General features: G+C 38.5%; 1 protein-coding gene across 1 annotated transcript in view; it reads right to left on the bottom strand.

Annotated features, from left to right (window-relative positions):
* EML6 (EMAP like 6) overlaps window positions 1-25,420 on the bottom strand; it is a 227,285-nt gene that overhangs the window by 135,667 nt on the left and 66,198 nt on the right. Inside the window, exons 2-3 of the mRNA XM_045549610.1 lie at window positions 3,940-4,099; window positions 438-536 (exon numbers count right to left, since the gene is read on the bottom strand). Of these exons, the coding sequence (XP_045405566.1) occupies window positions 438-536; window positions 3,940-4,099 (259 nt within the window). The remainder of the gene's footprint in view (window positions 1-437; window positions 537-3,939; window positions 4,100-25,420) is intronic.

Below are 25,420 nucleotides of genomic sequence, written 5' to 3'. Positions count from 1 at the left end.
CTACAATTTACGTTCAATATGCTCAAATATAACAACAAATCACAGTTGTCATTATATTCAATTTGAAATTAAAATACATACCCTTATAATCATGTTTTGTGAATATTTTCTATTTCCATTTCTAAATGAATACATCTAAATTAAACATATAATTTCAAGTTCAATTCTATTTTGGTTTTATAAAGAAGCCAAATGCCAGCATCAAAAATTTGCTTTGCCTATAAAAAGCAGTAACAATTCAAATAAAGTATTTGAGCACCAGAAGCAATCATACCAACACAGTTAGCTGTCAGTCATGAAGAAATAGGATGTTTTAAGTTGAATATGTCGGAAAAGTCTACACATGGCAAATATATTTTTAAAAATATTAAAGTCTGAGAAGTGACATCACAATTTTCCCACAGTTGTGAAATCTGCTTGGTCCAGCAAGGTCTTACCCGGTCGGAATGGCCAGTGGCTGAGGCCAGAAGCTTCCCCTTCCGCCAGTCCCAAATACAGACCGTGTTTTTGGCATCCAATCCCACAGAGGCTAAACGCTAAAAACAATAATAATACATGACAGTGATGGGAAGATTTCCTATTATTCATGCTTTCTTTTAAGAAATAGTTACTGATTATCTACTATGGGTTACGCATTAAATTATCTTATAACAAACTAATTTCTCAAAATCCATCTTAAACCCACAATTATCAATAATAGATGACTTCCATTAGTATATGCTGAAATTTCAAAAACCTAAAAGCTACAGCTTGTTTGTCCTTTTCAAACATAGGAACCATACACGTAAACTCTCAAAGTCTCTGATAAATCAGCAAAAGTCAATAGGAACAGAACCTAAAGGCAGGGTTTCAAATGTTTAACTTAAATTTTTAGTTTAAAAATCAACGTGAGATTTTAAAAAGCCCAGAAATCCATAGTCTAAAAGCCTCAAACTACTAAAACTAAAGTGTTTAAGAAAACAAATCCAATAAGCAAACATTATTTTCACTCTTAGTTTTCTATAATTTCACAAACATCGAAAGTGACTAAAGGAGGATGTATAATCTTAGTAAAATTAATCTGGTATTTCATCTTCCAGCCTAAATTCCTTGGGTTCAGATCAGAACTTGTCCTTAAAGGGAAAAGTAAATTCAACACACATGATTATATACAAAGTTAAAAGTGTGAAAGGCAGGCATCAGCAACACCAAAATCTGAGGTTCTTACAGGATACCACTTACAAGGAGACAGCATCATGTAACAGAAGTCTGGACTGGGAGGAAGTAGATTTTGCTTCTTGTCTGACTATGTGTTAATAACCAGACATAAGATCCTGGAAAAATTAACCTCCTTAAATCTCAGTTTTCTCATGTCTGTAATGAGCATAAAAAATATTTGTTCTTTCTACTTTGTAGGATTGTTATGTGGATCAAGTGAAGTAATGTAAATCAAAGGGTTTTTTATAAACACAGTACTACCCAAGTATACTGAGCACTTCACTGAGTATGTCTGAGTGTGGTGTGTGCACATGTGCACACTCACACGGTGTGTGTGCAAAGACAACCACGTATGGCTAAAGGTATATGTGTGTTGTTATGCACGGATTATTCAGGTTTCTTCACTGAAGATGGCTTTCATTAGGAATATTAAGTATAAAAAACAGAGGTTTTAAAATGTGCCCTTAAGAAAGGCAGTCTTTGTTGTGGTTTTTAATTGAGGATTCCAGCAATGGAAATAAGACATGGTTATATTTTCATTCCTAAGAAAATCTAAGTGGGTGAATTCCATTTAGCTTATTTTTTTTTTAAATAGAAAAAGCAGTTAACAAACGGGGCACCAAAGTAAAACCCACATTTCTTGATTGAGAAAAAGCCAAAAGAAACCTATTTTGTTCATTTGTAGTGACAGGCCCCATAGCTACCTGAAAAGCATTTCTTTTGTCTTTTGTTGATGGTGAGGTGATGGGCCATTTGTCATTTTCTAAATATCATTCAATTCTAGTGAACTCTGTCCAGGGAGTAAGGCAGACCTGAAGCAATAGGCATCAACAAGCCAGGAAATCCATCGTGGGCACACAGATAGGAGGTTCCAGGCAGCCCACCCCCACCCCACTCCCCATCCTTCAAATGGGAGCTGGGAGAATAGCTAGGATTCTGTCACCAAATAACATGGGCAAAAGACTGAAAGTTAAAGCTGGGTTTCCCCCTGCTGCATTACATTTTCTTGTGACATTTGAGAACAAATTTTGATAAGGAATGTTTGCTCAAATACCAGATTAGAGAATATGCATACAAGTACACTTGAGCATACATTTATACTTGTATGTACACATGCATTCTGTCACTCATTCAGTTTAATCAACATGTCAATTTAACTGCGAGCCTGAACAAATATTACTATCCGGCTAGTTCTCCTTAGCCATAGATAGACAATGGGATGTGTGCATTAACCTGACTAAATCAATTGAGATTAGAGGAGTAAAATCAAGAACATATATATATATTCTAGGTACTATACAATGTAGTTAATCTAGTTCTAGAAAGAAAAATGAATGAATAATGATCAATGCTCTCTTAAAATAGGGGAGCACACTAAGTAAATGCTAATCGTTAAAAAAAAAACAAAAACAAAACTGACTCCAACCAGGTCAACACCTTTTTAATCACCTGAATTCCCACAAACTCTCAGTTTGGTCAAGCCTCTGAATAATTTTACAGATCTTTCCATGGCATCGACTTACAGAATTAACTCTGAAATTTGCCAAAACTTGGACTGGAGGAATTAACAGGCAGAAACATGGAGGGTGAAAGAGATGGAGGAAGGGTGGCGTACGGGTGTGGAGAAGGCTGGGGAAAAGAGGCGCAGCCTTAGCGAGGAGGTGAATGTAGTGGGAGCCAGGGATGACGCATTTGTGTTCCCACTTCCTTTGCTAGAACATATTAACATATATTTTCTGGCAAGTGTTGCTACAGGTCAAAGGAAGGAGAGAAAACTGTTAGGATTGGAAAGGCTTCATGAAGACCTTTGAAGTGTCTTCAAAGACTGAGTCACTCACTCAAGGGGCCAAGCGGGTGTGTGGGGCACTCCAGGTGGACAGGACAACACGGGAAAGGGCATGGGGGTGCGGAAGGACAAGGCCTGGTACAGGAATCTTGCAAACTCATCCAATTCCACAACAAGGGGATGGTGGAGATGAGTCTGGCAAAGCTGGTAAGCCTAGAATGTCCAACTACACAGCGTGGTCTTTGTCCAGAGGGTACCCCAAAGCTTTTGGTGGTTTTAAAACCATGCCTTGACACTTTATTTCAGTTAGGGAAATACATCAGCAAGAAGTTGACCATGAGGAGAATAGTTTAGAGGTTACTGAAGTCAGACATGGCACTGACTTTGAACTCAAAGGATGGCAGAGAGAATGAGGAGAGGATGAATGTCAGAGTTATTGTAAAGAAACTTATAAATACACAGAAATTGATTGAGTGAACTGGAAGCGGGCAGGGAGGAGTTAGAAGTGGCCACAAAGTAAAGAGTCAAAGAGAATCTTCTCGGTGGATTATTACAAGGTGATGTCATCTTGTGAAAGCAAGGGGGTACTAACGTAATGCTCAGGGCGTGAGGTCTATGAGGCTTGGTTCAGCCCTTATTCCAAACAGGAAGCTAACAATGGTGAAAACGGAATTGCTGAGTCATGGTGAACACCTCATCAGTGTGAATTCATGACTTCTCCTATGGAGACTTTTTAACCAGATAGTGAGACTTGGGGAACCCAAACTGGGGCGTATCCAGAGCTGGGTGTTAGTGCCATACCTTGGAAAAGTGTCAAAAAGGTGAGAAATTCTAGGAGGCTACCACAAGAACGAGCCAGAGTTGCTGGGCTTTTTGAGTCTATTGGCTATTTGCATTACCATTTTAGGCGAATTGTGAAAAGTCATTAAAGAAAATAAATGAGGAAAGATACATACCTGTCCGTCTGAGTCAAAAGACAGGCAGGCAACTCCATGTGTATGGACATCTTTAAGAATAGACACAGTCTGGATATTATAGGAATCCCATATGCATATATATGGCTCCTTCCCGACTTGGCCAGTTGCAACAAGAGTTTTGTCTGGGTGTAAGGCAAGGCTGCAAGAGAAAAAGGCTTTTTTTCATACCTTCCAACTGAACAAAAGAACAAAACAAAACAAAACAAGCCATTGATCATCTTTTATCCAAATTTGTTCCTCATTTTAGTCACTTAACAAGATGATCGCAAGAGAAATCCTGAACTTTCCCCCAAATAATTACCTGATTGGTCTAAATTAAAATGTTCAACTTTGGGAAAGAGGCTTAGCACAGTTTGTCAATCATTTCATCTGGTCTTACCCACTAGTTACCTTGAAAAATCAGACACTATTATAATTCTCTGATTGAAATTATATATGTGGTTGTATAATTGCTTTGTCATGATATTTACTTACTAATTTTCAAAATATTACTCAGCTTTCAAGCTAGATTTTGACTTTGATTTGAAAAAAATGCTGTTGCTAGGGACAAAGTTCACTTCTCAGAATTGAACCTGTTTGCAGAAGCTCTGGATACCTATACTCATTAGGATTTCAAAGTATCAAGGGGTCCCAGAGTCAAGTGCTATTTCTGTCTCCCCTGCCATAGATTATACATATTAAATGAAAATTTCTGCTTTATGTAAGTCACCATGACACCAAAAGAAATGAAGATTACTACGATTATGGTTTCTCGGGAGTTTAATAAAAACAAAGCTTTGTCAAATACCAACTAGTATTTTGAGGAGTCTGTAGCAGTCGAGAAGTATTATTCCTAGATGAGAAGTCACCTAAATGTTTTAAATTCATTGTGTACAGAAGTTGTGCCTTTCTACAAAATAGGTATTGGGAATTAAAAAAAAGTACATACCTATATGGAAAACTAGTTCATTGCCCAAAATTCTTTTTATACAATAAACAGAAATAGAATTTTCCCCATTTCAATTTTCAGTATCTGTCTACACAGATTTTTTTTTCTCCTTTTCAATTTTTGGATTGGTGTCATAATGCGAGTCTATGTTCTGGAATTAGGCACCTGGATTTGCATGTTGGCTGCCCCTTACTACCTCTGGTTCTTTGGACAAATTTGATCTCTTTTGTCTCAGTTTCCCCATCCATAAAATAGAGATAATATATAAAAAAATTAATAGATCTAATGAATCTATAGTACTTAGTACAGTGCCTGGCACACAGTGAGCACTCAGTGCAAGTTATCATCATCATCATTTGTGTAACTAGCGTTACATCGATACAATCAACATACGCATGTCTGTATGACTATAGTATGGATTCCAAAAACAAACTATGTACTTTAAATGAGTTGGCCATCTAACAAGTACTGGCTGGAAAATGTACCCTAAGAATCTTTATAAGGAAGTAATATACAAAGACAAGCCACTTAAGAGGACAGCTTTTTCACAGTAAGTGAATGCTAGAGGCTTTAAAACTTTTTAAGGTTGTAGAACACTTTAGCATCAGAGTTGATGAGATGGTCAACAAGGATAAAAGGACCCTCCCAATCTCGATTTTGTTGAGCTATACCTGGTATCTGCTAGTATCTAGATGTCCCAGAAAACTGCAAGGCTGTGGTGCGCCATATCTGTTCCATTAAACTAAGTGGATGGAAGCGTTCTGAAAACCCAATCTATGACGCACTGGTGTATTTGAGCTCATTCATTTATTCAACAAACCCTTCTGGACCTATAATATGTCAGTTACAGCCCATAGATATGTGAAAAGAAAATACATTGCCATCTGTTAGGTCCGGAGCCAAGAGGGAGACACACGAAGCCTCAGGTGTAGCAAAATGCTGTTTATTTGAGCATTTGGGTGCAGATGGGTAGAAGACGAAAACAGCGTCCATGCAAGAAAGGGGAGAGCCTTGGGTTTTATAGAGGGTTTTTCCAGAGGGAGTGAGCAATTGGGCCAGAGCAGCCACTGTAATAAATTCTTTTCAAACAACCAATTTCTGGGACCCCTGCTTGGTCACATCCTGCAGAGAAAGGAAGGGATAAGCTTCCTCCATATTGCGAGGGATAAGGAATGCAAGTTTCCCCTTACTAGTACCTGCCAATGTCGCCACAACCGTCTGTGGTCAGAGTTAGATTCACAATCTTCAGACTCCTGTGGCTATTATTTCACAGGCCTTATGATCACTAAGTTTTCTATTAACCATATTCCATTCTATACATACTTTCAGGTTCCCACCCTGAGCAAACCTAATGCCATCTTTCAAGGGGCCTGCCTTAAGAGTAAAGACACGTAGACAAATAACTATGTCAATATATACATGTAGTGACACAGAAAGATGGAGAATGGAGTGACCAGCTGCCCAGGAAATCAGGGAAGACACGAGTTCATACAAAAGGTACAAAGGGCACTCAATGAACAGTGTTCACAGTTAAAGTCTTATAGAGAATGGCAGGAAACAAGATGGGCCAGGCAGACAGGGGCAGCTCTTGAAGCCCTCAGCCAGGCCAGGAAGTTAAGGTACCACTGACAATTGTCCCAGGACACAATGAACAGTTTCAGTGTTTAGGAGGGTAACCCTAGCATTGGTGAGATGCAGCGGAAAGGATGGATCTGTGAGGGTGTTAGCAGGAGAGGCAGGGAGGCCAGTTAAGGACTGGGTGAGAGACAGCAAGGTGAGGCTGAAGGAAGGTGTGTTTAAGATGTTTGAGACTAAGCAAAGGTGGGCATGTTAAAGTTGACAGAAGATTCTGCTTGGCAGACTGGGTTTATAACTCACAGAGCTTGGCTGCAGTAGAGTTTGAAGCCCATGAGCCAGATCCCGGGAAAAGATGGCCTTAAGCCCATCCAATTTTTAGTGGGAAAACCAAGGAGACTCCTCAGGTTAGCACCACACCTGAAGTCCTAAAGGCTATGAAAAAGGAGGAACTAGACTGTGTGCTGCATGAGGGCAGGGGCCTTCTTCCGCCACTCTAACAGTTCTGGGATGTCACTTGGCAGAGTGAGCATTTGCTGAAGAAGGAGTGAGTTCTGGCTGCCATATCATCTCCCCCTCCCGCTTCAGGCAACAGGCTCTCCCCAGGGACTAGAACTTAAAGAGGAAAGAGTATCCCCTGGATAGCCAGAAACAGTTTTAAGAGACATAAATTAAACTCTTCTTGCTGTGATCACAGCTTCTATTTAAAAATGCTTGAGATACTTGGTAGATTCCTGGGATCCAAAATAAAATAAATAAGTCACTGTTCCTGACAGTTGTTTTTAATTTCACAATTCCTGACTGTACTTAGTTCTTTGAATGAGGTGGGACATGGAATGAACAGCATTCAGCAAACCTTTAAAGCGGCCTTCAGAATAATTTATTAATCTACATTATTCAATTAGCTGTGCTTCCCCTCCCCGCTAAGAAATCCTACTTTTTGGATTTAAAGTAGATTTACTCTGGTGGCTATTATTCTTTTTTATACTATAGCCCTTAAGTTTATTAAAAAGTTCATATTGTAGTTATTTTTTTCTTGCCACAAGTTCCTTTATGCTGTTGGTTGTCATCTCTTTCCAGCCTGTGATACCCATTTCTCCAGGATCCTCCTGTGCCATCTGAGCATGTTAACAGAGTTAGCTGTTTCTCCTTGTATGAGCAGAGTCTCTGACCTCACTTCTCTGGCTTGATGCAACAGGACTGCTTAGTGACCCACAATGTTACTATTTATCTAAGTCCATGTCAAGAATGGCAAGAAGAGAGAACAACTTTTATGCACTCTACCACCATTTGTTACTTTCCCATCAGCTTCCCAGAAACTCCACTCCTTTCACCTGGGTGACAAAATGATAGCATCCGTGTATCTTCCAGAGCACAGCCAAATGGCATTTACTCCTACTTTAAATTTGTCATATCAAGGCAACAGCACTTTTTAGACCTCAGGGGGGAAGAAAACCCTCACAAACTTTAATCTCTGGATAACATACGGTATCAGTAATGATGTAGTTGCATAAGCATTTATTTAATAAGCAGGTTTTAAGCTACTGTCAAGGTATCTATTCCCTTCCTCCCACAACTCCGCATTTAGGAATTCAAGAATTTCATGAGAAGTTATTTCGATCAGGATCTGCTTTTACCTAATCCCAAAACATCTTTGGAATTTTAGTACAGAAGCATTTTAAATGACAGGTGTATATGTGCATGGATTTTCCTCATATAAAACCAAATGCAGAAAGGCCAGGTGTAGTGGCTTATACCTGTAATCCTAGCACTCAGGGAGGCCAAGGCAGGAGGATCACTCGAGCCCAGGAGCTCGAGACCAGCCTGAGCAGGAGCAAAACCCCATCTCTATTAAAAATAGAAAAATTAGGCATCATGGCACGTGCCTGTAGTCCCAGCTACTTGAGAGGCTGAGACAGGAGGATCCTGAGCCTAGAGGTTTGAGGTTGCAGTGAGCTACGATGATGCCACTGCACTCTAGCCAGGGTGCCAGAGTGAGATTCTGTCTACAAAAAGAACACACGAAAACAAAACACCTAAATCCATCTCTTTCTACCTACCTCACAATTGCTGTTTGCTCCCTCCACAAAGTGCCCTGAGCCTAAGCAGCCAACCTCCAGTAAATACGGTCAGGCCAACCAGCAGAGAGAGCAAAGGCTAGGTCTCCATGTCCAATTACAGTGCCACGATACAGACTCACATCCCCTGAATTCCTGGGCTTCTGTTAAGATTCCATGAGTAATGCCCACTATTGTGCCCTTCCACAGAGGAAATGACTGAAGTAGAGAGTACCACCATTACACAAAACATTTGTTCCACCTTGGGCTTCTCAGCACTTTCTTTACCATACGAGAGTTGTGACTCTTACTGTCACTGAAGTATTGAGATTACTTACTTATATTTTAAGTCTGCCAGTTGAAGAGTTTTTAAATTCAAGTCTTTGCTTTTGTAAGAAAACTTGTACTTTGCAAATTTTGCAAATCATTATAGCTACAGCAGCAATGTCACAATATTAAAACCTTTTTAAAATTGACTCTTTTTCATTGAGGGTCTCAGTACAATGGAAGTCTCATTCCACACCTACATAAAAAGGTTTAGTGTCATTCTATTTTTCCTTTGGTATTCAGTTTATTGTATTTACTGTATTATACACATGGCAACAAAAAAGGGATCAAGCTTTGAAAGAACTGCTTTTCTCTATGTATAAATCTAGTTCCATTGGGAAATCCCATCTTCTGTTACCATGGCAATAGAAAGCACTGCAGAGAAGGACTTTCAACAACCTATCTGGGAGAAGAAATTGATTTGTTTCTGTAGCATGCCAGGAGGGCAGGAGCATGTCTTCCTGATGTCAGATGACATCAGGAAGATTTCCAAATACGTTGTGGACAGGAGAAGATGAGAATTAAAAGGTCGTGGAAAGAGGTAGCCTTGCTTAGGAGGTTTAACAAAAACCACTAATCAATACTAATCATTTTTTATTCCTTGAGGCAAGAAATTATATTTGAATACGTGTTCCAAGTACAGCATTTGAAAAATGTTCATGACTCTAACATTTCTTTTTAAAGCCTAATTTCATTTTTGCCCAGGCTGCTTCAGTGATTCTCTCAGTAGTAACTTTGGTAGTTTAGTTTTTTTCTCTCCCCCTAAAGGTCTCACCAGGAAAGCATGAAAGCCATCTCCTTTCTCTTCCCCGAGGATAACCTTGAGAGCAGCTTTCCCATGTTGGAAGCATAAGCACATCAAGGTCATCAGGTTGGACTGTCTGAGGGCAGAACGGGAGGCTACTGCTTTGTGGGTTGAAGGGAGAGTGACACAACCTCAGTGAATGTTCATTTGCAAGCCAGAAAACGCCAAGGCAGGCTTGAACACAGGTCTTGGAAATAGCGGAACCCTGGATGGGGATAGCTGTGCTCTAGTCCTGGTCCCCAGAGATGCACTTGGCACTTGAGTACCATCACCAGAATTGTGATCTCATCTGACACCACAGAGAGGGCCTGCCTTCCAGGTGGGCTTGGGTGGCATGAATGGGAGTGACAGCAATGTGGACAGACCACAGGATCCACTGCCATTTTCCTGAACTGTCTAATCCCCAAGGGATCTGTATAATCCATGGTTGAACAGGGGTCCCTCAAACTGGACTTCTCAATAAGCTTAATGAGTGGTACACCTAATGAAAAGTAATGTCATTTAGAAAAATGAAGAAATGTAATACCTTGCAAGCTGAGTGTTGCCATACCTGTGTGCCATACTTGTACTGGTATGGAACTATATTCTAGCAATACCTTCATACCCAGTAAAAGGGTGGTTAAGAGGATAGAGTTTTGGCTGCCTAGGATCACAGTATACAGTGGCATGGCTGAAGCCTGCTTGGCCTGGTCATTTAGAACTGATTGTTAACCTTAACAAGCTTTGTGAACCAGTTGTTAAACATAATTACTGTTAAATTATATAAATTTACAATTATATAAGTTATATTAAAAACAAAGGTAATACATACTCAAAACTTATCACTTCATAACCATTTTACCTTTCACTATTATCTATAGTCCTGAGGTTATTTACTGCTACACCCTAACCATGTGGTAGAAATACCATAGAATGGTGTATTACTTCACACTTCTTCCCAACTCCACTTTCAATGACATCACATTGGTGGCTTGAAATCAGCCGTAATGGGAGTATTTACATCACAGAAATCAATAAATGGTACAAATCAGAGCCTGGTTTATTGTTTTGGTGATTGTTTATAGTTAAGAGACAGAAGGATAAAATGTTAATAATGCAGAATAAACTTAGAAGTGTGTTAGTCTGTAGTTGTTACACTGCAAATGACAAAATATTGAGAATATTCTTTCAGTATTCAAAAATGCATCCAATTTAGTGAAGAAGTTGCTCCCATCATTGGCAAGTGGTTAAATTTCCAATGTAAGTCTTTGTTGTTTCACTTTTGTCTTATTAACATAAATAAAACTATCAGCATTCCATGTTGGAACTATACTTGCTGGTCAATGACGTGAGAGACTTTCTGAACCAGATAGTAACCAAGCATTTATTCCTCAAGCGATTCTGTCAAATCACGGGTGAACTGCAACCACAGGTTAACCACAGATACAGGAATTCCACAAAGAAACAAGAAAAAAACACCACAAAAACCAACCACCAATGAAGCATTCTGTCACAATCAATTGGCAATATGGAATTCATAATAAAGAGTGTTATATTTGTAAGTTGTGTGTTGTATTTCATGCATATCAGTAAAATGTATAAGAAACTTATGACTGTATATTCAGTTTTTCTCTTGGAAAGCCGGTTGCTCAACAGTTACCAGTGCATCACTGAAGCATGTCTGCTCTACTTATTAGCAAATAATTTCTCATAAATCATCTCTGGCAAATTACTCAACCTCTCTGTGCCTCAGTTTCTCATCCATAAGATGGGAATAAAACAGTATCTACTTCAAAGAAAGTAGGTATTATTGTGAGGATTGAATAAATCCTAAGGCAGTATTTAAAATAATAGTGCTTAAAACATAGTGAGCCCTCCATGGGTGGTATTGTTATTAATTAAATGCTATGTGATAGCACATGTGAAACCTACCCCTTACTCCTAGGGATTAACATTTTAAGTCAGGGAAACTCACCTACTAGAGAGCTATAGTGAACTATCCTCCAGCACTTAAAAATAAGACTATCTTCTGAGATTTAAACTAGTAAAAACCACATGAAGTGTACCAAAAAAAAAAAAAAAAAAATCAACTATCTGAAGACACCACTTTAAAGAGAAGGCATCTGAAGTAAGAAAAATGGGGTTTGGAAACATAATCCAGTCATGACTGACAGTGAGAGTATGGACTCTACTTTAAAAATACATATATGTGTGCGTGTATCTGAGTGTAAAATGTTAACAGAAGCAGAAGTTCTGCTTAGAGCCCTTATAAAAAGAAGTCAGAATTAAGACAGTATCATTATAAGGACAGACATATAGCTCAGTGGTACAGAACTGAATCCACAAATAGACCTATGCTTATACGGTCAACTTATTTCCCAAAAAACGTTAAGGTAACTCAATGGGGAAAGGATAGGTTTTTCAACAAATAGTGCTGTGACAAATGGATGTCCAAATGGGGGGAAAAATGAATCTCAATTCTTCTCACTATATACCAAAAAAAAAAAAAAAAAAATCTCAAGTGGACCAGAGATCTAAATGTAAAAGCTAGCCTGTGTAATTGGGAAAAAAAAAAAATCTTTGAAAGATAATGATTTCTTAGAGAACAAACATGAACCATAAAAAGAAAAAAAATGGATGAACTGGAATTCAAATATCAAAACTTCTCATCCCTGATAGTTACCAACAGGAAAATGAAAAGGTGAACCACAGACCGGGAGAGCAAAAAGAAAATTCGCCAGGAAATTGTACACAGAATATATAAAGAATGCTTACAATTCAATAATAAGAATACAACCCAATTTAAAATATGGACAGAAGACTTGAACATAGCCAAGGACAAGTAAACCTAAAAAGACTGATAATACTAAGTATTGCTGAGGACATAGAGCAACTGGAATGCACACACATTGCTAATGGGAATGTAAAATGATAAATCATATTGGAAAGTATTTTGACAGTTTCTTATAAAGTTATATATATATATTTATATACATATAAGGTTAAATATACATTTATCATTATAACCTGCAATTTCACTCTTTGGTATTTACCCAAGAGAAATTAAAGGAAAATACTTGTATTTATAATGGCCAGAAATTGGAAATAATTTGCAAGTCCATCAACAAGTGAATGGGTGAACAAATTATTGTGTATCATGCAATGGAATTGTTCTCAGCCATAAAAAGGAATGCAACTACTGATAAATATAGCATGGACGAATTTCAAAAGTGTTATACCGAGTGAAAGAACCCTAGAGCATTCACTAGAATACTCAAGTCACTAAGATCTTCATCATATAAAGTTAGGAGCCAAGAGATACTGTCTAGTTGATAAGCCAAAAAATAAAAGGTATAAAAATATACCTTAAAGCTACAAAAGGCGTATGTTAAGGGAATAAAACCAAAATAACCCTACAGAGAGAAGAAAAAGTAAGAATCATATATGTAAGCTACATCCTCATGTATCTTAAGTGCAAGTCAATAATGTCTAAAGTGAATAAATCAAGAATAGTCATTAATCATACATTAATCATACTGTTTTGAAGGTTACTACCAGAAAGAACAGTTTTAAGAATGAGAAATATGCCTTTGAAAAGTAGATTGCAGATAAGAAAGGGTAGGGCAGGGCAGTTTTACATTATAGTGCTTTCTGTAATTTTGTGTGTGTCTGTATTGCTTTAATACAAATATAAAAATTAAAACAAAAATGATCCTGGAGAAAAATTAACTTGTATACCAAAAAAAAAAAAAAATTGTAGTTTAAAAGTCTTCCACAGGCAGGAAGTAGGAGGGGATGTCTGATGACTATATCAGATTTATCAACCCCCAGATGTTCTCATCAGTATAACTGCTACTGATAAAAAGAATTTCATCAGCATGGTTCATCTTACAGTGTGTTCTTCCAAAAGGAGAAATACCGCCCAAGACTGTAACACAATATGCTAATGAGAAGTTTCACTAATGAGGGGGGTCTATGTGAAACCCAGCTTTCTGGAGCTATTCATCTTTTCCTTCCTTCTTCTTTAAGCAAGGAGTATGACTCAAGCACTGAGGGTTATATCTGGCAGCAGTCCTGTTAATTTAGGACAATTAAATATGCCAGTCATGTGTTTCAGTAAGGTCTGATTAAATACTTTAGAGAAGTCATTAGTGAATCCATCTGGTCTAGTGGCTTTGCCAGATGGCAAAATGTTACTACCTTTATCTGTTCTGCTCCTGGAATATTCTACCTCTATTGTAGAGTCATTTTCAAAGTAAGTCTTACTTTAGTAGTTCATACTACAAGGGATCTGGAAGGTGGAAGGTGAGCAGAGCAAGCATGTTAGGCCACACCAACTGAGCCACAAGATTTCAAGGCTGTGTTAAATGGCCTATCATTCTACTGTTGAATCCAAAGTGGTTTCATCACTTCCATTTCCTCAGGATGTTCCATCAAACATTTCAGACGGTGCTCCATATGTGAGTAGAGTCAGGATCACAGGAAGAGGCGACCAGCTATATTTCACATCCATGTGCTAACACTCCAAGATGAGAGGAACCCTGGAAGTACTCTCTCCATGTGTGAGGTCACTTAAGTGGAAAAGTGGCCAGTTTTGATTTTTTTTGCATAGCCTTATAAAAGTACATTAAAATGACAATCTTAAACTGGTTTCGACACTTTGATCATGCAGAGTTAACCTTTAATTTACCAATTCCCTAACCAGCTAGGTCAAAACTCAAGGCGTTCGCCAAAGCATTGTCAATGGCAACTTAAAAGAATCACTTCACGGATCGGTGCCTAAGTTACATATCTAAACCTAAGAGATAACTGGGGGCTTGGAGTTGCTGGAGGAGGGTCTGGGGATCAAGTCTAGGAAAGAGTCTAACATTTTATTGCCACCCTCAACCCTATCAATTCCTCCGGCTGAGCCTTAGAAAAGAGTGGGCTTCAGCTTAACCTAATAAAGCCAGGTTTGACTAATTGGCTTAACCGATCATTTATGTTCATGAAACTGCTGCTTCCAAGGGCAACCTGGGAACTACAGATACCTCACTATGACAACTCTCACTTACAGTTTGGCCTTTATTTTGCTCTTGGTTAACAGCACCTCTCCCTCCCCTTCGGCTTTGTTCTTCCTTCTGTTCCCACTTTCCTTCCCTTTCAAGGTTTCCCTGGTCTTTACGCTCAGAGATGCGACATATTTCATGAAGCATTTCTATGTGTTTAGAGAGGAGTGGTGGGGTGGGTGAGTGGGGAGGCCTGTGCCTGTGCCACTCCAGGCTGCCGGGTTTCCAGAACGGGGAGCCCATGCTCGTCTCCTGACCTCCACCCTCTAATTCTGAGCAGTTTGGATTCAAATATTGTGAAACTATCATTGTAAACTTGGCATAAATGAGTAATTAAAACCTTTCGTGTAAGAATATGTTTCCACTGAGTAAAGACACAGTTGCAGCTTTCATCTGCCAAATGGGGTAAATGTAAAACACTTAGCACAGGGTCTGAGACACAGCAGGCACTCAAATAGCAGCCATCAGTGACAAGGCCTTTTATTAGAACGAAAATTATTAACCATCAAGTGAAAAAGAGTCAAAACCTTAGAAGTACCAATAAGGTGCCTATGATTTTTAGATGTGGAAAATAAAAACTGCAATGATTGTCTTTTTCTCATTCTTTCTCATATTGGGAGCATTTGTTCTAATTCTGCCATTACCAGTGTTTTTAAAGAATGTTAGTTATAAGGCAGCAGGGATTTTAGTCTGTTTTTTCCATTGATGACAGTGTCTAGCATCTAATGGAGGCTTTTTATAAATAACATGTTGAATGAGTAAATAACACACCTAGCACCAGATATCTGAACAGTAAGATGGATGAAAGAACACATTCAACAATATAGGCATCCATCAAGTACAAAATTCCCATCACAAGCTCTGCAGATAAGAAATCATGAAAAATGCCATTTGTACTTGATATTAATAGTTCTAAAAAATTTTAAATTATCCTGAAGACCAAAATCCAATTTTCAAAAATGCCATTCTGAGAAGTGATGGCATAACATTAATTCACAGGGCCTCATGTTTTTCTAACCAAATTAGGTACAAAATAATAAGCAGGTTTGTGACGTTGGTTTTGAAAAATTGCATACTACAGTCCTTATAATAGTCTGTTCAGAAAAACACGTTAAAAGGAAATGAAGAAAGGGTCTTTGAAAGCAAAGAACATAGCAAACAAATCTAACTCAAGGTCACTGATTTTCCTTTGTACTTAAGTGGTTTCATGGGGAAACAGTCTCATCTATATTATTCCACAAGAAAGACAAGTGCACCCTCCGCAGAGCTGGGGCATGAAGTCAGGTCCTCTTGGATCCCTGTCACACTGGGGAGGAGGCGGGGATAAACTCCCTCTTCCAACAAGCACCCGCCCAGAGATGGCAATTCACGCAAGCAGCACTTCAGGCCAACCCGGCCCTCTTTAAATTACTTCATACTCTCAGACATGTCATAGCAAATGATTTTCAACCCTAATAAGAAACTTTTAAAGAGGAGAAATTAATGTCCAGGGCAAGGCAACACAAGAAAACAGAACACGAAGGCTAATTCTATTCTAGCTTTTCAACCCTTAATGAAATCGGAGTTCTCTGTCAGCTCCTGTTCCAGAGGCTTTGCATGTAAATGAAATCAAGTTTAATCCCCAGTTAGGATCTAGCTGGGTTAGATTTGAGGATCACACAAGTCGACTATGTAGAGGTAAGTAACACCTCCCCCTCCCCCCTTCCTCCAGTACTCATGTCTGTTTTTAATCCACTGAGGGTAAAAAAAAAAAAAAAACTACTTGGGAACCAAAAGATTATACTGTCTCCAGAATAGTGGTTCATGCATCCAGCCACCATCCAAATATCTTACGTGCTAGGGGGCTGGGGTGGGTGTGCAAGGCAGGCAGGCTGTGCAGGGACAAAGACCCATGGATGCATTAACGATCATGGAGGGTGCAGTTCCGTGCTTGAGCCAGCCTCTGACTCAATTCATGCTGGTGTTAAGAAAGAAAACAATGAAAGCACCCATGTGGGAGGGGTCTCTGAAAACAAGGATTATTTTAGGACATATCCTATACTAAAAAAAGGTCCTTATTTTAAAACGGTTACTTCAAAAAAATCTGGCTGAAGAGTACTGAATTCAAGCATCGTTTTGATGGAATACTGAGTGATACCTTTAAAACCCACATGATGAGCTATTTGGCCCCTTTTAGGAAAGGACTGCACCCAATCCAACACTCCTAAGTCATGTAAGAAAAATAAGACACAGAATGGATAAATGGCATGCCCCAAATCTCCCAGTTAGTGGCAGAACTAACAAAATCCAGGTCTCTTGACCTCAGCCTTTTTGCTAGCCTAAGACATTCTAGATTTCAAATGAGCAACATGTTCTCTCAAGATGGTCCCTCATACATAACCAGGTTGTGAGCAAGGGATCTGAGCCAGTAATGGTAACACTCATTGTCACTGCTAATCCTCAGGTAGGATTAGCCTAGTCCATAGATGCATGTCAACTAAATATGACTAATATAAACTTACCAAGAACAAAGAGAAGTCTTGCTCATATCCTTTGGGTTAATCCTTTTCCTCAAAAAGGAACAAACAGCTAAAGGCCCTAAAGTGTGTATCAGTAAGTTTGCTAGGTGTTTTCCAATGCACTGTCCTTTTAAATAATTTCTACTAAGGGTCAGAGAGCTCCATCTAGTAAGAAGTTGAGCAAAGATTTAAACTGAGTTTTGCCTGATTTCGAAAACTTAGAGCTAATTAATTTTACTTCAAACTTTAGTTTATTTCCATCATATAAGGGGTCAGCAAACTTTCTTTAGAGGGTCAGATAGTAAATATTTTACTCTTTGAAGGTCATATGGTCTCTGTTGCAGCTACTCAATTCTACCATGCTAGTGTTAAAGCAGCTACAGACAATATATGAATGAATGCATCTGTGTTCCAGGAAGACTTCATCTATGAACACTGAAATTTGAATTTTATATAATTGTCATGTCATGAATATTCTTCTTCTTTGGATTTTTTTTTCATTTAAAATGAGTTTTAAAATGTAAAAACTATTCTGAGCTCATAGGCCATACAAAACAAAAACAAAACAACAACAAAAAACAAGCAGTATATCAGATTTGGCCTGTATTCGCTTATTCCTGAGTTATACCATCATCTTTTAGTATCAACCTGCTGTCAGTCAATTGAACAGTCTTCTAAAAAATCTTGTCAAGGAGTTTTTTCATAGCACCAAAATTCATGATTTTTGACTTTGCTTACAAGAGATAACTATAAAATATTTCAAACATAAATACAAATATACATGTGCATATATAAAAAGCATAAAGAAAAATGAAATGAATACCCCTAGGCCCATCACCCAGTTTAAGGAACACATGAACAATGGCACTCTTGCACAACCCTCCCCAGTCACATCCCTGCTCCCTCCCCGTCAAGACACCATTCTCCCAAATCCCCTAGTCTTAACATATAGTTTTATTATCCATGTATGCAAATTTATTTAAGTGATATATTATTATATATATTCTTCTGAGACTTGCTTCTTTTCACTCAACACTATGTTGGGAGATTGCACCCACGTTTGGTGTAGCTGCACTTTAAAAAAAAAAAATGTGTCTATCCACAGGAGAATGGGTAATGACATGGTGGTATATTCATTCAGTGGAATACTATACTGGAATGAATTTAAAGGAAATAAAGACAATAGATTTCTAACTAAAATTAAATTGCTAATAAAGAATACATTGACGTTTAAAAATAAATGCCAAAATCCTTTAACAAAAACATCTTCTCGGAGAGTTGTCACAATATGATTTATACACACAGGGTTCACTGATGATGAAAGAGAAGCTACACGTGAATTCTTGTGAAGAGTCATAATGCTGGGGGCTGGAGTTTGGGGAGGGGAAAATGTTACTCCCTGGAATTGTTTCTCCCGTGAAAATGGACTGACCAGAGCCATGCTGTGGAGGCCCAAATCCAGCTGCTCTGAAGATACATTAGTGAATCATAGCCTTGACTGATTGAGAAAAATCAAGTGTTATAAACTATCATTTCAAGCCAGTAAAATCAACAGTTCTATTAGTATTACTGAAACCATACATTTATCTAATTAGAATAACTCAGGTCCTCATTAAAAAATAACCTCTATAAATTAGCATCAAAACAGACATCTCACTAGTCTAGAAAAGTATTGGTACAGCAATGTTGCACTAATTCACACTAATGACTTTAAAATTCTGCAAATCACTGACTTATGAATGAAAAATGAAAAATACATTTAGAAATAAAAACCAAAAAAGACATGGCACGTAACTCTAATAACTTCAAGAAAATATGTTAGGATAAAGCCAAAGCTTCAAGTGTCTTTCTAGAACTTGTTTGCCAACATTAAAAAGCAAAGAGCCAACATTCCCCAGCAACACTAGCAAGGCCGCATGCCTGTGTGGCAGATTTAGCCCATCTCCATGGCTGCACCCTGTAACTCTCTGTCTTCCCCAAATTTCTTTCCTTCTAAGGTTCTGAAGTAGGATATTTACTCCAACATATATTACATGCTTTTTCTAAAATATTATTCACCCCTGGGTCTCCCCAAATCAGTATTGTTCTCCAGTGTTCCAGGAAGACTCAAGTAAAATTATTTTGAGCACCCACTGGGAGCAGGGAAGTTAGAAGTGAATGTGGGTATAAAGCGAGTTGGACACAGAGCCTGCTTTTAAGCATTTATAATCCGGTGAAGACAACATGCACGGAAACAACTGTATAAGACAGGCTAAGTCGCCGGGTGCTGTGGCTCACGCCTGTAATCCTAGCACTCTGGGAGGCAGAGGTGGGTGGATCGCTCGAGGTCAGGAGTTTGAGTCCAGCCTGAGCAAGAGTGAGACCCTGTCTCTACTAAAAAATAGAAAGAAATGATTTGGACAGCTAAAAATATATATAGAAATATTAGCTGGGCATGGTGGCGCATGCCTGTCATCCCAGCTACTCGGGAGGCTGAGGCAGTAGGATCGCTTAAGCCCAGGAGTTTGAGGTTGCTGTGAGCTAGGCTGCCACCATGGCACTCACTCTAGCCCGGGCTAGAGTGAGACTCTGCCTCAAAAAAAAAAAAAAAAGACAGGCTAAGTCATGCTGCAGTAACCAAGAACCCCACAGCCTCCCTCATTCTACATATCTATCATGTGTCAGCAGAGGGGCTCTCTCAGGGACCCAGGCTGGTGGAGTGGACACCATTTTGAACACGCTAGAGTAAAAAGAACGTGGTGAGGTAGGCACTGGCTTTTAAGGCTTAAGCAACACAAGTTACTAATATTTATATTTCATTGGCCAAAGCAAGTCACATGGCCACACCTAACTAAGTGGGCAGGGAAGTGTGATCCTACCATGTGCCAAGAAGGAATATCTGAATAGCCTTAATGGCAACACAAGAACCAAAAACTATAATAAAAGGAAAAATAAGGAGGTGTTGGATGGTGCTAGAGAATAGGTGAATGATTAAATTTAACTGGGACACAGGGATTTTCAAGACGACCAGTGCCACTTGAGCTGGACCCAGAAGGATCTCTATTAAGTGAAGGATGTGGGACGAAGGTGCTCTAGGCAGAGGAACAAGGTAAGCCGGAATGCTGAGGCGTGCACTGGCAGGGGGCATCCAGGGTGCTCAGAAAATGGGAACCAGGAAGTACGCAGAGAGTTCTGGTGGACTCAGGACAGAGAGGTGTGGAGTCAAAGCATACCAAGCATAAGTGCTGTGCTAACCAATTTCAGTTTATTAATAGAAAGCAGAAGGCCGCTGCAAATATTTTGTGCATTAACATTTAAGCAGCTTGATAATTTTGAGTAATGTTATCTACATTAAATCTTCACACCGATCCTTACAAAATGCAGTGTTGACATATCCATTATAAATATGAGTAAATTTAGGCTTAGTTCACAACACAGGGAAAGAGTGGGCTTGAATTCAATCCTTATACTATGTTCATTAAATCGCATTACCAATCATTCAACAAATATTTACAGAAGGCCACTGTAGTGGGTGCTGAGGACATACTGATGAATAAGACCATCTGTGATTCCAGGTGGGTTAAAGTACACTTGAGGAGATAGATGGGCAAGAAAATACAGTGAGTTTGGGGATGCATGTATCAAACAGTAAGCGCAGGAAAGTGAAGCAGCAAGGGAGAGAATGCTGAGAACGTTTGGGAAGCCACTGACCTAAGGCGATGTTATTAATAATAGAAGGATGCTTGGGAGAGGATGAATAAGGGAGGTAAACCAAGGAGATGGGAGCAGCCACTGACAGGCTGGAGGAGCAGTGGACACAGCAGGGGAACAGCTCCCAGGGCATGTCTGGAAAGGGGGAGAGAACATGGACCATAGGCTCACTGAGGGCAGGGACCATGCCTCTTGTGTTCAGTGTCTGACACGTAGCAGGGTCTGATAAATAACTTGTTCATTTAACAAAGACTTCCATTTTAAATATATTGAGTTTTAGGCAGCTTCAGCTGTCCAGCAAGGGCCTGGAAATTTCTGGAGAGAAGTTAAGGTTAAGGACACGGATTTGGAAGTTACACAGTGAAGACTACATCAATGCCAAAGTCAAGGGATATGTCTTCATGTCCGGCAACTTGCCTTCCTGGTTTTAGCGCTGTAAGTGACCTCTGCAATCCTGGGTTTCTCTCCCCTTTGTGGTCACCCTTAAAATATCCTCTCAAGTTATTCCATGTCAAACACTCTCTTCCCGATTGTAGGATACCCTGGGGCACTGTTCTTTCAACCCACACACTTTCTCTACACCCTGAGGGATTCTGGCTTTGATGCATATTCTTTCTCATAAACCCAGGAAGATTATATGTTGTGAAATGACAATGGTATATTTTCTTCCGATAATAGGAATGGATCAATCCATACATGTTAACTTGGGATTATTACCTCAAATGTTTTGAGTCTGTGTTTACTAAAATCGTGGATTTGACAAGACTAGTATGTTAAGTGTTAATGCTGGGAGAGTATTTTAACAGAACTACAGTTTGTGAAAAGGGATATATCATCCACTACAAATCCGAAAGACAGTTCTATCTCACACAAAAGGAATAAGACAATATTTATTGAGTATCATCTTTTTGGTGGGGGTACAGACATAAGATGCTTATACACCTGAATATATTCAAGATTAAATTCTAATGTGCATGGAAAGATTATACAGAATCAGTGTAAATGATAATGTCAAATATTTGACAGTTTAATTTCACCAAGGAATATAATCAATCAGATTTCAAATTTTAAAGCAGAACAATTTGGAACAGTCATTCCTCAGGATGTAGAGCAGCACTGCTATGTCCCTGAAGGGAGGAAGGCTGCAGGCAGAGGTGCGGAGCAGCCCAGATCTCCGCTGGGAAGAGCCAGAAGCTGGGGGGCTCACAGGGGTTGCCGACAAGCAGGCAGGGGAGAGGAAACCCAGGCTCCCTGGGAGCTTCGGTCTGGCAGGTGGGGAGATACAGAACAGTCAGGCATGATACTCCCGATTCAAGGCAGGCAGGGCTGAAGAATCACCTGTCTCTAGCAAGGCCCCAGGGGAGGCCCAGGAACAAGGCCCTAGTGTTGAGCGACCAACAAGAGCATGACAAAGCTCCAGTTGTCCAGAGACTCCCAGGAGGCCTTAAGGGTACTTAAAAATGAAATGCACAGTAACAACCCTGATTTACACGCATGGAACGGGGGACCTGCAGAGCCCATAGGCAGAAGGTTTGGGAACCAGGGAAGGGGCTAGGACCATCTCCACCAGAGTTGTCTCAGGAGCTAAGCCAGATAAAGTCTGCGGGTGAGAGCTGCAACAGGCTTAGACACGGTCTGTGACATGGGCACTGCAGAGGCAGGGAGAAGGAAGAGCACACAAACTCACAGAACGATGGTTTCCAGATTATTGACTGAAGCTAAAGTTGCCTCAGTTTAGAAGTGAACTCAAGATACTCTTCTACAACTAAACCTAATTAATGTCAATAGGGATTAATCACTTCTTACATTGAATTACACTGAATTATGACATATAGTCTAATAAACATCAGGCCAAGTTTCTTATTTGCTACATTTCTCAAAAGTTGCACTCTTTCATTTGCAAAAAATATAGGAGTTCTACATGATTATCAAACAAATTTTTCACTCGTTCATGTTTTATCTAAATTACTAATAGAGGGGGCAAAGACTACTTTTTCTTATCTAAGGAGCATCAAAGGAATAGATAATATCCTTTAAAGCATGAATGGGCACACCTATTAGAAAACCAAAAAGCCCTCCAAAGTTATAGATTTCAGGACTACCTAAATGTTAAGTTCCAGCAAGCAAACAGAACTGAAAATACAGGAATGCATTACCCTTAAAATGGCTCCTGCAAGTTACAGTAAAAATAAGAAGTAACAAAAAACACAAATCAATAGAAAACTGGAAAACACAGAAAAATTAGTGCCAAAAATTCTTAGAAAAGATTAATAAAAATAAGTCACCAGAAATAAGTCACCAGAAATACTAAGAAAGAAATTATCAATATCAAGAATGAAAAGACGTCATTACAGATCCTATGGACATTAAGGATAAAAGAATGTTTAAAAACATTATGCCAATAAATCTGACAACTTATATAATATGTGCAAATTCTTCGAAAGATACAAACTACCAGAATTCATACCCCAAAAGTCTGGATAGTTCTATATGTACAAAATTGAATTAGTAATCAAAAACTTTTCAAAGAAAACTAAGCCTAGATGGTTTTATTAGTGAACTACAACAAACACTTACCAATACAATCCCAACCAAAACTCCAATAGGCTATTCCATAGAAATTAACATGCTGCTTCAAACTTTTATGTAGAAACATAAAGGTATCAGACTAACCAAAATAGTCTTGAAATATAGCTGGCCTTCCACATCCATAGGTTCCACATGCGAGGACTCAACCAACCTCACATCATAAATATTCAGAAAAAAAGTCTGAACATGTACACTTTTTCTTGTCATTATTCCCTAAGCAATACAGTATAACAACTATTTACATAGCATTTACATTGTATTAGGTATAAGCAACCTAGAGATGATTTAAAGTACACAGGAAGATATGTGTAGGTTATATGCAAATACTATGCCATTTTATATAAGGCACTTGAACATCCTGGAACCAATCCCCTACATATAACTAAGGCATGACTGTAATGTCAATCTTAAACTCTTGTGGAAAATATAGGAGGAGTAAATGCTTCCTAACTCATATTTTGAAGCAAGCACAACTGACACCAAAACTTGACAAATACAATCCAAGAAAATAAAGTTATAAACTAATATCCTTAATAAATATGGAAGCAAAAATTCCCTAACAAACATTGGCAATTTGAATCTAGGAATTTTGTGCAGTTTATCCCAAAAATGCAAGGCTGACTTAACGGTTTAAAAAACAACAAAAACCTCATCAAGGTAAGTTCCTATATTAACAGAGTAAAGCAGAAAAACCTATGATCATCACTGTAGGTGCAGAAAAATAATTGAACACAATTTAACACCCATTCATGATAAAAGCTCTCAGCAAATTAAGTATAGAATGAAAATTCCCAACCTGATAAAAGGAAGCTATGAAACACCTGTAGCTAAAATATTTAATGTTGAAATCCTGAGTGCATTCCTTTTATGATGAAGAACAAGGCAAGGATTTCAGTTTTATTTTTATTCATTATTAGACTGGAGGTCCTAACAGTGCAATAAAGAATAAAGAAATAAAAGGCATAAAGAATGTGTCTCTATTCACAGACAATATTATTTGCATAGAAAATCCTAATTAATCTACAAAAAAACCTACTAGAAATATGTATAACAAGATTGCAAGATACAAAATCACATGCAAAAAATCAATTTTATTTTTATATATTGGTAGCAATCAATTGAAAAACATTTTAATATTACTTATAATAGCATCAAAAAAAGTACTTAAGAATAAATTTAACAAAAGATGTGCAGTTCCTTTACACTAAAAACTATAAAATATGACAGAAATTGAAGACTTAAATGAAGAGATACATCCACGGATTGAAAAATTCAACTGTTAAAATGCCAATTCTCCTAAAATTGATCAATTCATTGCAATCCTAATCCAAATTCCAATGGGTTTTTTCATAGAAGTTGACAAACTGATAGAAACATTTATATGAAAGTGCAAAGGTCCTAGAACAGATAAAAACAATCCTGAAAAACAAACTTAGAGGACTCACACTATTGTTTTCAAGACTTACTATAAAGCTACAGTAATTAAGACAATGTGGCATTGGCTGGAACAATTGTATCAAAACTGAAGTCCAGAGAGGTCAAGTATTACTAACTCACCCAAGATCACACAGCTGATAACTGGTGGAGACGGGTTCATATTCCAGCAGTCAGGTTCTAGAGCTCGTGCTCGTAACCACTGCACAGACTGCCTGTCCCCAAAACAGTCTCACTAAAAACCAGTCACTTTCCACAGATCCTTTCCTGTTAAAACGAGCCAACAAATTAAAAAATACGTTTTTGCCTCAATATAGATATATATTTTGCCTCAAAATATATACATTTGTCTCAATCACATATATATATATATATATATATATATGTGATTGAGGCAAAACCCTCCACCAGCAAAAAGATCACCACTTGATGAAGGCTCAGATGATTGCTAGCCATGTTTAGCAATATTTGAGTTATGTACTTTTTTTAGACATGCTATTGCACAGCTTACAGACTAGGGTATAAATGTA

Source organism: Lemur catta, chromosome 4, assembly GCF_020740605.2.
Source record: "Lemur catta isolate mLemCat1 chromosome 4, mLemCat1.pri, whole genome shotgun sequence".
Taxonomy (NCBI): Eukaryota; Metazoa; Chordata; class Mammalia; order Primates; family Lemuridae; genus Lemur; species Lemur catta.
Note: the sequence above shows the minus strand (reverse complement) of the source record. Positions and strands in the feature narration are given on the sequence as shown.